The sequence below is a fragment of the Bactrocera latifrons genome, unplaced genomic scaffold, assembly GCF_001853355.1.
Source record: "Bactrocera latifrons isolate USDA-ARS-PBARC rearing strain unplaced genomic scaffold, ASM185335v1 scaffold_398, whole genome shotgun sequence".
Lineage (NCBI taxonomy): Eukaryota > Metazoa > Arthropoda > Insecta > Diptera > Tephritidae > Bactrocera > Bactrocera latifrons.
Genome location: NW_017537043.1, coordinates 148,936 through 165,416, shown reverse-complemented (window position 1 = coordinate 165,416; position 16,481 = coordinate 148,936). Strand labels below are relative to the sequence as shown.

At 35.1% G+C, this 16,481-nt stretch overlaps 1 protein-coding gene across 6 annotated transcripts in view; it reads left to right on the top strand.

Annotated features, from left to right (window-relative positions):
• Nucleotides 1-16,481, top strand: part of LOC108972350 (nephrin) — a 99,406-nt gene that overhangs the window by 45,238 nt on the left and 37,687 nt on the right. For all 6 annotated transcript variants that reach the window (XM_018938892.1, XM_018938894.1, XM_018938893.1 and 3 more), the window contains exons 11-14: nucleotides 3,244-3,397; nucleotides 3,963-4,100; nucleotides 4,401-4,565; nucleotides 4,624-4,920. In XM_018938892.1, the coding sequence (XP_018794437.1) occupies nucleotides 3,244-3,397; nucleotides 3,963-4,100; nucleotides 4,401-4,565; nucleotides 4,624-4,920 (754 nt within the window). The remainder of the gene's footprint in view (nucleotides 1-3,243; nucleotides 3,398-3,962; nucleotides 4,101-4,400; nucleotides 4,566-4,623; nucleotides 4,921-16,481) is intronic.

Here is a 16,481-nt window from a genome sequence, read left to right as displayed (position 1 = left end):
TTGTTAATTTGGCAAGCACACTTAAATTCCTATCGTTGGACATGCTTTCATCCGACCATATTTTACAAAGAAAATGATGCATGCTCCTTATCAGCTCTTCGCCGCCGTGTTTGAATAGCTCGGCCGGCAATCCATCGGCTCCCGCTGCTTTGTTGTTCTTCAGACGTTTAATTGCTATTCGAACTTCTTCATGGGTGGGCCAATGGAACGCCCTCTCTATAGTTATCGATTGGGAAATAGGGTTCGCCTCCTCCTGGCGTTGTGCATTCACTGCCATTCAGCAGGCTGGAGAAGTTGTCCCTCCATAATTTAAATATGCTCTGAGCATCGGTTACTAGGTCACACCCTTGGGTTCTATAAGAGTATCCTCCGGTATTGAAACCTTCTGTAGCCGCCAAATTTTTTCGTAGAATTTTCGAGCATTCGGCCAGCTTGTCAAGCTGTTCATACTAACGCATTTTGGCCTCTTTCTTTTTCTGTCTACAAATGCGTCTCGCTTCTCTCTTATTAACTCTCGGTATTATCCCATATATTTGAATTAAAGTTTTAAATATTGTGTTAATACACAAATTATATATTTTCTCGGTCCTTGATAATTTTCATTATACCAGCATGTCCTGTCTCATACCTAAAAACTTCACATTTGGTTCATATTCCTATAACTTTGTTATCATTTAAGTCTTCTTGTTTATTATATAGAGAATTTGTGCTACCAAAACTACCTAAATTTATTTCATGGGTATCAGAACTTATTCTGCTTAAGAAGTCTGCAACGCTATAGTCGTTTAACTTAATCAATCACTGGTAAAGTATTGGACTTGCGTCCTTTCCCTCCGTTTTTGTGTACAACCACTTGAACGGCTGAATATCAGTAGAAATGGTCAACTTAACTCAGTACAAATATGACCGTGGTTTTAATATATTTTGACCAATAATTGCATTAAAAATTTTTCTTAAATATTAGTCAATTTCCACGACCTTGTGGCATTTTTATGAATTTCTTTTGGTAGTTCAGTAATTATTTCTTGTTTTTGTTTCGCTACCAAGATTTAAATTTCAAGGGAATTTTTAATGGAATTCTCTTATAAGGAGGTAAAATATTGAAACTGATTAAAATTTTGGGATTTCATGGGAATGTTTCGAATGAGAGCGCATTTCTAATGATTATTACTTTATCTAAAATTGTTATTTTATCTAGAACTGTTATTTTATTGGAAATTTTGATTATTTGTACATAATTGTTGTATTCTACTGGAATGTTGTTGGTATTTGTTATTTGTAAAATAGCGATTTACATAACTACTCATACTGTTTCCAAATTTATTATTATGAATTAGACCCTCTTTTTCTAATAAGCTGGAAACCTCTCTTAAACTGTTTACTTTTCTACTAATAACTAGTATTATTTTTTTGTATTTAAGGGGGTCGATTTTTTTTTGAGGATTTTTTTCGGGAAGGAAAGAAATAAGTGATTAAAGCAAAATTTCTAGGGTTTATAGTTATATATTTAAACATCATTCACAAATTTTTTGGATATGAATACTTTGATATTCTGCCTTAGGGAAGCAATTGCACGATGCATATCGCAGCAAAAAATTCAATGTATCTTTTTGATAATTTATCTTCTACTTAAACTACAAAAAACCCAAAAAAAAGTGTAAAATTTTAGAAATTTTTTAAAAATTGAAAAAAAAAATGGTTTTTGACTAAAAATATGTTACTTTATGTTGTTTAAAATTATGATCAAACTTGACTTTTAGTTTTGTTAGTTTAAATAGAAGATAATTTAATGCCAAAGATAATAAACTTTGGCCTAATTACATACGACGATTAGTTTTTTTCGATTCTACCCGCCAGTTAAAAAAATCGTAAAAATTAAAAACGAGACAAATCGCGCGTCAAAGTTTCGCTTTCTGCTCAATCGCTCATATATCTGCTAGACGCTCGGTCACTATTTTCCTTCTAGCTTCGAAAATATTTCAAATTTACATCTAAAACTTTGGGGACGTATTCTTAGATTATTTTTAAAGAGATTTTAGCAACAAAAAGATCGATTTTTTGAAGATTCTAATTCAGGGTCACCCCTTAGAGGCTAAATTCTACTGGTTTAGTTATATCATATTCAAGCTTAGCAAAAACTTATAGTATTCACTTATCTTATTATAACGAGCTGCAAACTCCTCTTGGTACAGTTGATGCTATGACTCTCTTACGCCAAAGTTTTGTATTAGGATCTCCTTAATGATACTCCAATTTGCACTTGCCGGTACTGTTCTCATCGTATGGAAGGCCCCACCACGTACTAAATCGGTTGGTAGGATCCCGAGGGATTTCACTAAAAAGTGGGCACACCAGCTCTCATAAAGCTCTCTTCCACCATCTCGGTGATAAAATGTAATGTCTATGGTACATTTAGTTATTGCACTTTTGAACAGTAAATGGGGCGTGTGGGGGGTTTTCAGCCTATTTCGTCTATTTGCACACTATCGGTAGGATTTCGTAACATTTGTACTGTGCAAATTTGGTCGTTGTAGCTTTAGTGGTTTAGGAGATATGCACATTAAACATATTAAGGGGCGGGGCCACGCCCACTTTTTCAAAATTGTATTTATTGTAACAAAATATTGATAAATCTTTCCTATTTTATTAAAAATATTTGATAAATGTATATATTTTTGTTTAAATTAATACAGTTAGTTTTGTTTAGTATTGTATATATTATCTGGGTAAAAATAGGCATCCTGGGGAACCCGATGCCAAAATATTATCGGTAACGCGCCTATATTGCAATCTCTTTACTAATTTTAAATCCTTTTATCTCGACCATGTGATCCAGCTGTTGACGACCATATGATTCTTTGTTACTTGTATGATTCTACGATGGCAATAATAAAGTATAAAACCCTCTCGCCTATGATTTATAATATGTTCTTTCTATTTAGCCATTTTTTATATTAGAAGGTCGATTTCAAAATATTCCACCATGGTATTAAACTTTATAAGGACATATTAAAAATAATAATCTTCATGTTACAAGTAAATGTTTATTTTTTTTCGCGAAAAGTTAATAAATAATGGGCATTGAATTAGTAATATTTATTATTTTTAGCTATTAGAGATTTAGTCGATATTCTTTATTTTTACAATTTGATACCTTATGTTTATGTGTATAATTTTATTGTTACAAGATATTGCAATTGAGTATACTAAAAACAAATATTGGTGATATTATTACACTTATAGGTTAACTCCGTGATACGCACAGCTGATAAGTCTGTCTCTGCTGAGATAACGATTTTAGCGAATGTAACTGATAACCAAGCGCAATATCGCTGCGAGGCATCCAATAGTGCTACAGAGATTCCTCTTTTCGAAAGCACTATTTTAAGCGTTCATTGTAAGTATATCCGATTAAAAGTGTACTCAAAAATTTGATCGGTTTTGGAGAGCAAAATAATATAGTATATGGTACATTTTTTAAATATTGAGACAACTTTATCTGAGAGAGAATATTGCTAAGTATTAGTTTATATATGTATATGAAATGTATTGGTCTTATATACATATGTACACAGTTGAGTTATTGGCAATTGGTAATAACTTGAAATGTGCATAAGTCAAGACAAAACGTATTGCCCTACGGTTAGCTATATGTTATTTTATGGCTTTTTAACCCAATAATTTCTGTTATTCTAATGTCAAAATGTCAAATGAACATTTGATTTTATGTGTTAAGATTTTTTGCTGCTGTGATAATTATTTCATTACTATAGATCATAGGTTGTGATAAAAGTATTACAATGACAATTGATGAGTAAAATAATAATTAGTATTAGTATTAATATTAATTATAATTTTTAATATCGAATGTCAACGAATAAAGAAAAGATAAATATAGAACATATAGTACATTAAGAAATGTGACGAAAATTATAATAATGTTTAATTAATATATTTTACAGTTGCGCCCGAAATTGTTAAAATTCGTGTTGAACCTGAAGTTTTAAAACCTGGTATGGAAGCTGCAATAATTTGTGATTCGAGTTCAAGCAATCCTCCAGCAAAACTCACTTGGTGGAAGGATGGTATTCCAATCGATGGTAAGTTTAAGGCGTATAAAAATTTACAATACATTCTTTGAAAACTACACAAAATTTTATCTTTTTTTCGTTTTTTATTAAAAATGGTTGGATAAGTTTTCTGTGTATTTAATAAGTTTAATGTGTATATGGTATGTATGTATGTACATGTACATGCTATCTACTATATAAAAATAAGTCGGGTTTTCCTTTCTGACGCTATAACTCCAGAACGCACGAACCGATTTCCACGGTTTTGCATTCGTTGGAAAGGTCTCGGGCTCCGTAAATACAAATTTTTTAATTTATTTATTATTTAAGGGATAAATAATTCGTCCAAACCAGGATTATGGGGAGGCACGGTCTCGACTCTGGAATTCAAAGTGAACGTTTCTCAGGAAATGAATGGTGTGGTTTATACATGTCAGAGTGCCAACGAAGCATTACAACGCAGTGTACACGAAGCAGTTAACTTAAACATATTATGTAAGTTCTAAGTAATTAGGATCTTGTATTGCTAATTAAATTTACTTCGTCATCATAGATCCACCAGTGTTTTTACCACCACCATCATCAACTGCTGTAGGAGTTGAAGGAGAATCTCTACAAGTATCCCTTAGCGCTACAGCTAATCCAGCGACAGTTTTGTATAGTTGGACAAAGGATGGATTACCAGTACCTTCAACTTCTATTATCAATGGTCGTGCAGAGCATCGTATTTACGCAGACGGAGCTAATCTTAACTTCACAAAACTGAATCGAAATGACGCTGGAATTTATGTATGTGAAGCCAGTAATTCAGAAGGCTCTGCAAAGCTCAATATTACTATTGTAGTAGAATGTGAGTACACAACTGAAAACTTTAAATATAACAATAGTTAAATGAAGGCAAATGATTTGCAACAACCTAGTATGAGTTATTTAATTAATTGAAGATTGAAATCAAATTTACGTTATAGGTTTTTCGGCCCAGGTTGTAGTATTCAAATGGCACAGTACGAATCTACAGAACTTAAGTTGTAATACATGTTACATTAAGTTTTCCACGATATTTTTAATACTTAAAAGAAAGCCGGGAATCCGATAAATTAAATAAATAATAATCGGACTACTAAAAAGCTGCCATTCAACGTGACTTATCAAAAAGAAAATAAATACCATCATTAAATATCTTTTCAATCTAGAAAAAACGAGCATGAAAGATCTAGCAAATAATTTTCTGACGTTTTTACTAAAAAAAATTCTGTTTAACATAAAGATAAAAAAAATAACCCTGGTCGGTCCAAGAGCGGGGTGTTCATAGTTCTTTTGAATCGAACTACTTTCGGCACAATTATAATTCCATTCCTTCCTGAAGATTTTTTTCTACATAGCCAGGATAAACTTGTTTTATATCCAATAGAAGTTGCATTATCTGCGAGCCAAAAAAATTTCTTTAAAAAAATTTTTGACAAGTCGTATAGAGCCTTGTATTGATGTAATAATTTTGGACTTCGGCGACTTTTAATTGTGTTGCAACTCAAAACCGGCTCTTCTTTTTCTCACACCAGTTGGTTAGATGGGCATGCACAGTCGTCAGGAAAAAATCTCAAGAAATCACAACTTACTTACTTCGCTAAACTACACTAAAAAAATATTGCCGTTAAAAAATTCCAACGGAGTAGAAAAATGTAACGGAAAATTTTCTTGGAATATGGATTTCATATTAAGACTTTGGGAATTGTCAAATAAAAAAGCTAAAAATATTGGAGTTTCCATTGATAATATAAAACCGGTATTTACTAAGTATTGTTTAATAATATTTGTCTCTCTTTTTTAAATGATATATGTGATATATAATCCACATACATACATTTAACATTTAATCATTTATATCTCTAAAGATGGAACACTGCTATTTGTCATAAATGTAAACACACAAATCTCTTGAAAGTTTGAAAAGTGGGTTAAACATAGTGAAATAACGAGCATTACTTTTATAAATTTTTGGACTTTAAATAGAAATATCGCGAAAACTATGAGTCTGAGGAGAAATCTTCTATCCATCCATAACATCAAATCGCCGCGCCCAAATACTTAATTAGAATTTACGTATATTTCACATTAATTAAAAGATTTTACATATTTTAAAGTATATACAATTATTGAAATAATCCCGAAACTCTTTTGATTAATCATTAAGTTTTATATAAAAAGAAGGTCGGATTGTAGATGGCCAAATGTTGACTGCGTTCACAAAATGCCGTTAATCACAAACCTATTAAATGCCAAAATCAAGCCACTAATAAAAAAAAAATTCAACCGAATTTGATGTATTAGATCATTGTTATCGTAAAGTGAAATTTGCGAAAAAAAAAGAAACAAAAGGCAATAACTTTTTTTATTCAGTTCATTCTATTTATTTATTTATTTTTTATAGTTTAGATAATTTTATTTTATAAAAATTATGAACCTTACTCAGCCACACAGATGTGACACGTAATTAGAAAATTATTGATTGCGACCTAATGGTTTGAAGTCAGGATTACTGGAATTAGCCACTTAAAGGGCTGCGTCAATGCTCCATACTTCTGGGTTTTGTTTTGCATACCTCTTTATTGACATAACCCCATTACAAAAATCTTCTTGATATTACTTTGTTTTGTAGTTTGCGTTGGAGCTCCGTAATAACCGTTTGGTTCCAGCAATATGGAGCAACTGCACACGTTATTGAATGGGATACATCTTCAGCGGTGCTCATTGACAGTTTCTATTACGCCATTTTCTTCAAAAAAAGTATGGCCCAACAATACACCAAGGTAACACTGCGAACCACGCAGTGACTCATTCTGGGTGAAATTCCGTCCCGTTGATTATTTTTGGATTTGATTTATTCCAATTATTCTGGTTTTCATTTCCGTTTAGATGAAAATGGGCCTCATTAGACATAAATACGCAAATATAGAGGGCGTAACTGGCTTGTTAGTTCAACTAAAACAGGTTATTTTCGTCATGTATTATTCGTTGTATTGACCATCTGCTAACTCCAAGTTGCGCCGATAAGTTACAAGTCGAAACTCGGGTTGTGTTTAGTATCGCGCCGGTTAATTTTGGCTCACTGTACCTAAACGAGAGAACCAAATGGAAAATTTGAAACACGCATGCTTAAATTATCGAACTTTGTTTTAAAACATATTTTATAAAAATCGGTTCACAAATTTTTACACAAATTCACTTTAAAAAATGCTATTTTTTGCAAATCTCTAAATATATGCTAGTGTATTTTCATCTGTTGTGCATTGTACCAAACCAATTATGGATACATTTTCCCGCACATACATTACTTATGAATTATAAAAACCACTAGTAATGTTTTTAATTACTTCTGATTGTTAATTTCTTTGTAAATCGTTAAATAAAATACACCTTTTTCTGCATTGAGTTCAATAATGCGAAAAACCAAAATGACTGCCTAATTTGAACTGTCAAATTACCGAGAAAGCACGAACAAAAGGGAAACCCACTTAGCAATAAATGAATGAAGTGAACGCGAAAAGGTGTTCAATGCTAAAATCCTGTTGATTGCGTAGCCGGTGTTGGACCGGCCAGGGTTATTTTTTTAAAGCGCGGCCGAAGGCCGCCWGTACAGAAAGGAGTTCTACGCGAAAAAACCCTGAACAGCCCGGTGTTGACTCGACCAGGGTTATTTTTTTGAAGCGCTGCCGAAGGCCGCTAGTACGGAAAGGAATGAAATGCTAAAATACTGTGGAGGAAAAGGTGTTCAATGCTAAAATACTGTGGATGGCGTAGCCGGTGTTGGACCGGCCAAGGTTATTTTTTTAAAGCGCGGCAGAAGGATAGATGCAATTAAATATGCATATACATTGCACTGAAACATTTTGGCTCTCTTTATTTTGATTTCTTGTCCAAACAAAAATGTTGGTTAGGCTGCATTGGTTTCAGTTTGTATGGAAAAATGAGCAAAAACACTGATTTTTGGGAATTTTCAAAGGCCACCCTACAGGTCCATAGGGGCTCTAGGGGGTCGAGGGGGGTTTATTAAAAATTTCAAATCTTCCTCTTTGAATAAGGGGTCGGGAGTGGGGGTAGCCCGACCCTGTTTTGCTCCATAAACGATACTTAACCGGCGCGATACTAAACAATCCCCCGAAACTCTTAGATTTGAATGACTTGACGATGCAACACCTGTCATTGTTTCTTGGGCAATTTCTCGATGGAACAGTCTCCTTCTTATACTTCCGGACTCTGTAAACATGTTTACCAATAATCATAATGGTCTATCTACTTGGGGTAGTGCTACCAAAATCCCAACTAAATTCTTTTGAACGGAATTGACGAAATGCAAAACATGTTACCGCTGCACTATCCAAACCTTTTTTTCTGTATCCCATGCATTCATTTTAAAGCACTCCGCCAAATAAAAAAAATTAAGTCAATTTCTCACACAGAAAACAAGTTATTACCGTTTGTTTTTGTATCACAATTCGTTCGCAACCCTGTACACTTTGAAAATGACAAAAATATAACCACAATACAAACGCTTACTTTTCAAATATAAAAATTTAAAATCAATTTGATTCTTTAAGTTGTCAGTATAAAAAAAGACTCAATAACGTTAACAAAATAAGGCTTAGCATAAATATTGCCTTGAAGGTATCCTTTCTCTCGTCCAAAAATTGTCAAAATTGGACAATATTCAAATGATTAGAGTTTTAACGGAAATTATTCGTCAATCTGTATGGTCGAGTCTAGCTCGTGCTGTGTACATTTGATGAAAAGATAATTGAAATTTTCCCGTTATTTTCAGGTAATAATGTAAACAAAAAACATTGTTGCAGTTGAGTACATTACTGTGTAATTATCCATATTTTTTGTTAAGCATTAAAATTAAATCGTAGTATTTTATTTTTTGTAAATTTGTAAAACAAGAGTGCGACAGTTGGTAAGCATCAAAACTGGTTAATTTAGTGCAAGTTGTGTGCGAACTGGGGTTAATGTCTTTAATTGACTCAAAAATGTTTCTCCGGAGAGGTTGTTTTAATTTGCTGAATAGCCAGAAGTCACACGGAGTTAACAGGTTGCGGCACGATATTGGTTGAATATTAGTTGAAAACCTCACGAAGCATAAATACAATATGCGACATTGCATTATCGTGGTGCAAAAATCAAGAGCTGTCGGTCCATATTTCCGTCTGTTTATGTAAGCTTGAGGCAATTTTGCAAATTTTTAAAATTTTTGTAACTTTTACATATGAATATCCACTTACCATTTATGCAATAAAACGTGAACATCAACAATGTAATCCTTCTTGTCATTTGCACGTTATTAGAGTTTTTGCAAAGTCGTTACTGCAATCATATTTAGGTGAACAGTCTGTTTTCTTATAACTACCGAAAAAATAGTTACATAGAGTCAATACTACCCCTATTTCCCATATAACTAACAATTTTCAAACTTTCGGTTGGTAGATATAAAAAATCTTAGTAAAGTTTATGGAACGTTTAATATTGAACATACTATTTACTAAGAATTACTTAAACTCCCATATACTACATATCTACTTTAATCTAACAAACTTTATGCGAATATCTCGGTGTATATATTTATAACATTGCTTGAAAATTTTTTTTCGAGAATACCCGATTAATGTCAAAAAATCTGGGCAATCAGCCCGGACCTTTTTTGCTTCCAAATTTATCCTATACAAGTATAGTGACTTCCCATTGGCCTTTAAACCGTCTTATTTGAGGATGATTTTTGAATAATTTACGCTGAATAAAAGTAAAACACAGAAAGTAAAAGTTGTAGAATTAATTTCGTCCATTGCAATTTGATTGCAATCCATTTACCATTTCCTCGAACGATGACTCTTGAATTCGTTCAAAATATTTGTATACACTTACAGCTTGTTGCTACAGAGTATAATTGAGATATAATCATGAATGTTCCTTGGTCGAATCAAAGAAAGGGTTTGTAGATAGGGGTACCAAATTCATCGCAATAGTGAGATTGTAATGCATACATTTATTTCGTTTTTATTTATTTCCATTTCCTTGGAAATTACAAATTAATTAACACATGTACTCATTTGTACGTTTTACAAATATAACAAAAACGTATATTATGTGTTGAAAAAAAGTTTTAATGGAGGAATTAACACTCTGGTATCTTGGATCAAATTTTATCTCCTTCGTCGTCATCACCATCCTCGTCACTTTCGTTATTTGCAAGTATATGTGAATATGTCGCTATCTATCAGCATACCAGATACAGGAACTTCATTGTCACTTCTGCGTATTCCTCAGAAATAGTTGCCCAAAAATAATCTATGTTCAATGGAGTAGCCTCTAATAGATCATTCTTTAATATTTTTAATGAAATCGCAAACACGGAAGTAATTTGTATAACTGTTCATATTATACAATTAAACTCGTTTTTTCATCAATGCTGTTAACAAAATTAATAATCATTTCTTTGTGATATAATGATTTAAATTTTTTTATACTATAATACCCATGTCAAGGGGCGGCAGCTTGGATGTCGTGCTGGGTAGATCAAATTTCACGTGGCTAAGATGAGGGTTACTATTATGCACCGAACAATTTTCTATGAATAACAATATTATACCATTATTACTTGCCGTGGAATCATTTAGTATTTGCATCCATTCCCCCAATGAAAACGCAACAACATGGCAAACGAAATAAGGAGTAGTAATTAAGGGCATGCAGCTGGAATCTCCGGTCGCTTAATTGGGAAGGTATCGCTGCCCAGCTGGTTGATGTCCTCGTGAAAATAAAGGCTGACATCACCGCCGTCCAAGAAGTGCGATGGCGGGACAAGGACAGAGAAGAGTAGGCCCTTGTGGCATTTACTACAGTGGCCATATAAAGGAGCGCAAGTTTGGTTTGGGATTCGTGGAGGGAGAGAGACTCCGTCGCCAAGTACAATCATTCACTCAGGTGAATGAATTCTAGCCACAATTCGCATTAAAGCGAAATTCTTCAATATATCGCTCATTTGCGCTCGGAAGAGAAGGACGATGTGACCAAAGATGTCTTCTATGAGCGCTTGGAGCCCACCCATGAATTGTGCCCCCACCACGATGCCAAAATCGTCTTTAATGCCAGGGGAGACAAAGAAGGTATCTTAGGTACTACGGTCGGTAAATTCAGCCTCCATGACGAAACATCCGACTTCACCGGGCCCGAAATATAGTTATCTTTAGTACTAGATTCCGGCATAAGAAGATTCATCAAGCTGCCTGGCTGTCTCCCGATCGAAAACCCACCAACCAGATCGATCATGTTGTGATAGACGGAGGACACCTCTCCGGTGTTTTAGATGTGTGTACGCTCCGAAGTCCTAACATCGACTCGGACCACTATCTTGTTGCAGTCTAGATTCGCACCCGCCTCTATGCAGCAAAAAACGCACGCCAACAAACACAAAGAAGGTTCGACGTCAAGAACCTGCAATCACAACAGACAGCCGAACGATTTTCTACTCGGCCTGCACTTAAAACTTCTTACGTACAGCTGCAACCGAAACCATTGGTTTTCGGAAAGTGCAAAAGACCAGCTGGTACGACGAGGAGTACCGTGTCGCAGCGGAGAAAAAACAACCTACCTACCTCGCAACGTTACGATCGACCACAACACACAACATGGGATAGATACCGAGAGTTGAAGAGGGAAGCGAGACGTATTTGCAGACAAAAAAAAGAAAGAGGCCGAAATGCGTGAGTACGAAGAGCTTGATAAGCTGGCCGACTGGGGTAATGCTCGAAAATTCTACGAAAAAATGCGGCGGCTTACAGAAGGTTTCAAAAAAGGAGCATACTATTGCAGAACCCCTAAAGGTGATCTGGTCACCGATGCCCACAGCATACTTAAATTATGGAGGGAACCCTTCTCCAGCCTGCTAAACGGCAGTGAACGCACAACGCCAGAAGAAGACGAATCCGATTCCCCAATCGATGACGATGGAGCAGACGTTCCATTGCCCGACCATGAAGAAGTTCGAACAGCAATTACCCGTCTAAAGAACAACAAAGATTCAGGAGCCACAAACACGGCGGCGAAGAATTGATAAGGAGTATGCATCAGCTTCTTTGTAAAATATGGTCGCACGAAAGCATGCCCAAGGAGTGAAATTTAAGTCAGTGAAAGATTAAATCCCACCGTCAACAAACTGATTGCAACTTATTAGCTTCAGATCTGGCAAATTAACAAATGACCAGATATTCACCATGCGCCAAATCTTGAAAAAGACCCGTGAAAGGATATACGACACAACCCCCATCTTTGTCGATTTCAAAGCTGCTTTCAACAGCACTAATACGGCTGTGTAAACAGACGTTCTGCAACACCAAAAGCTCCGTCAGAATCCGGAAGGACCTCTCCGAGCCGTTCGATACCAAACGAGGTTTTAGACAAGGCGACTTCTTCAACCTGCTTCTGGAGAAAACAATTCGAGCTGCAGAACTAAATAGAGAAGGTACAATCCTCTATAAAAGTGTACGGCTGCTGGCGTATGCCGATGATATTGATGACATCCGCCTCAACACCCGCGCCATTAGTTCTATTTTCTCCAGACTGGACAAGGAAGTAAAACAAAAGGGTCTAGCAGTGAACGAAGGCAAGGCGAAATATCTCCTTCATCAAACGAAACATTCCTCGCACTCGCGACTTAGCTCTTACGTCACTGTTGACAGTCATAACTTTGAAGTCGTAGAAAATTTCGTCCATCCTGGAACCAGCGAAAACACCACCAACAATATAAGCCTAGAAATCCAACGCAGTATAACTCTTGACAACAGGTGCTACTTCGAACTGAGTAGGAAATTGAGAAGCAAAGTCCTCTCTCGCCGAACAAAAGCCAAACTCTATGAGTCACCCATAATTCCCGTTCTGCTATATGGTGCAGAGGCTTGGACGATGACAACAACTGATGAGTCGACATTGCGAGTTTTCGAGAGAAAAGTTCTGCGAAAGATTTATGGTGCTTTGCGCATTGGCCACGGCGAATATCGCATTCGATGGTACGATGAGATATATGACGACATTGACATAGTTCAGCCAGAGAACTTAAAACATAGCGAAGGTGCAGGTTCGATGTCGAACATTTTATAAGATTGTGATAGGGAATTCACCTCTCAACCACAGAATTCACGCTGTGAAATGTTAACATTTTTAACAGGTTTCCACATACTCAAACAGAGAATATGAAGAGAAATAAATATATGTATTTTCGGCCTATAATGACATGCCATATRTGCCCAAGCAGAGAATATTGAAGAAAAATAMGTTCTTTGATATTCCACTTTTAACAGCGAAAAATGTGTTCAAATACAGCTCTCTCATATACTCAAGAATATGAAGAGGCATAAATGTATGTATGGATGCTCCTTATGATACTCCCAACAGCATTTCCATGCTTCAATTTTTGCAATGTATGCAAATATGTATGGTTTTGCGTTTTGCCGTCGGCAATTCAATATTGACATGTATACATTATTATATTATGAGTATAATTTTGTATGAATGCATGCATAGTAATATTTATAGTCTATTTCGACTTGCATATTTAATAACTTTATTTGATTTTTACATAATATACTCTAATATACTAATAAATATTTTTTTATTATGTTTCTTACCAATAGAAATGAAATTTATCATAACATTATATAAATACATCATCTATCATATTAATCTTATTATATGCTCATATGATTGCATGTATACGCATGTGCGCGTTCAGAAATTCAAATCATGTGTTTTATCACATATCAATAGATTACATGTGCGGGCATTGATTGTATACGCTTCCGAAAAAATAATGCACAAGCAAACAAACACACATATGTCACCAACAAAAAATTTAAACGTTGTTCTACAAAAAACAACAATTGTCTCAAATAGCATAAGCATGCCAAGTCAATATGGCAGCCGAATTGGCGAAGCCCAAATGTAGTAAATTATACAACAAAAACGAGTTCATTCATAAACGCAGGTGCAAATTCCACAAGCGACCTCGCTCATTCATAAAAACAGACGCCGTAACATCTTCCCGGGCATGCTTTTGCCAACAAGCGTCTTTTCGCGACGATAGCAAAAGCTAAAAATCATAAATTGAACATCTTTCTGGTGTTTATTCTAAGAAAAAAGTGATAAAAGTGGCAACATAGCTGTTGTCGATTTACAATATTTGTCAATTCTAAAATATTTTTCCGTGGATCGCAAAAATCAGCAAAAAAATATGCAAGCTCATACAAAAACGTACATATACACGCTAGCTTGTGAGCGAAGCTGTTCGAGCAGCAAGGAAGGAGGTAACAATCGCCGATCGTTTGTTAGTTTCTTTCGGCACAACTCGGATTTTCTACCATCAACACAACGTGGTGATGACTCTTTAACAATACGAGAGCTTCGGCCTAAGTTGAACGTGACAACGGAGATGCGAAAGATTCGTGGGGCACTTGTTATTATGAATGTATGTACATATATATTTGACTCGCATTTGCTTTCGTAAATATACAGACAAGTGTGCCAAAGAAGTAATATATGTATATGCCATTGAAATTCTATTGCTACAAACATGGAAATGATAACGAAATAATGCGAATATGCATATTTCATGAAGGTCATCAATTTTCTTTGAAGANTATTGCTACAAACATGGAAATGATAACGAAATAATGCGAATATGCATATTTCATGAAGGTCATCAATTGAACGGCGTTGAAGAAACTAGGTTTCAAAATCGTATTGTTCATATCAGCCTCAAGTTTGAATTTAAAATATTAATTTATTTAAAAATTAAAATTAAAATTATTTTTATCTAATTTTTAACGATTTTGTAAAAAAAAAATAACATTTTTACCATTTTCTGAAAAAAATCCATATGATACAAAATAATCATGCATATGTGACACAGATAATGCTTCTTTACTTTGTATATTTTTCTTCAAAGCATTTCTCTTTATTTATTCTCGTATGAGTTCAGTCGTTTTACATATATTTCTGCCAGAGAACGTGCTCAATTCTGCTAAATAGCAGTGAGAATGGTGAATTCCCTATCACAATCTTATAAGTTCTGTTAGCCGTCCAATCGAACATCATACAAAATTCAATTTGCACTTTCTCTGGTTTAAGTTCTCTAGTTCAGCGAATTAAAAGACAGCGGTCAGCGGTCATGTGGTCGGAATGGACGAAAACACTCCAGCTCTGAAAGTATTCGACGCTGTATCCGCGGGGAAGCAGAGGAAGAGGAAGACCTCCACTCCTTTGGAAGGAGCAGGTGGAGAAGATCTGGCTCCGCTTGGAATATCCAATTGGCACCACGTGGCGAATGTTTTGAATGTACACAATGCATGTTTTAAGAAATGTTTCCAGACGCATTCACAATAATCAAACTATCAGTAGGTCGATAACTTGGTGAAAACATTAATGTCGGTTAAAGCCACCAAGCGGTTAAGCTAACACGACTACTTGGTAAATCTGAGAAAGGTATAGTATTCACCCGCAATTATCTATTTTTGTCATTACGACATATTATTAACAGAAACAGCTGCTCTCTGATCTGGTCTAACATACCATCAACAATTTATTAGGACTTTAGTCAGCTGCATTCTTAAAAACACTGATAGTTACTATATGACAGCTAGGACAAATTTTCAAGCAATTTTATCCAAAAGACGCACAGTTAGCAGAAAAACACGGTGACTCAATTTAATTGACATTACTTACATATTGGGGCATATATGAGATAAATCAGCCAAAAGTTCAAAAATGTTTCTATTTGCTATATGGAAGAGGAGATATTGACCCGATTTTTTACATACAGCTATTCTATTATCAAGATTCCCTAATCTCTCCTAATTTCCATTATATACCTCACATATTGACCAATATTTTCGGTAAAAGGTCAGCCATATGCTCTGGGGTCCACATATTCGGTGCGTAGGGGTTTGAACACTTTTGGTTCAATTCGAACATTTTGTGTCGTAAGGAAAAACACTGTAAAGGCACTAATCGTGCAAAGTTTTGTCCCAATGTATTTATTGGTGCTTAATTTGTTGACTGAAAAGTTAAAAATCAGCTGGACTTTAAAGTTGTGTTGTATGGGAAATAGGTGCGGTTGCAGTCCGATTTGGCTTAGTAAAAGGCAAGTAAAATAATTTTATGTACTAAATTTGGATTGAATTAAAGTCGGTCCGGGAGGCCTTTTGTAAGCGAAAAGGTTACCTATGTTTTACTCATAATATATAAGAGTAAACAAATACAAATACGTTAGTTCTGCTTTCTCCAGACTGGACAAGGAAGCACCACAAATGGGTCTGGCAGTGAACGAGGGCAAGACGAAATATCTCCTGTCATCAAACAAACAGTCGTCGC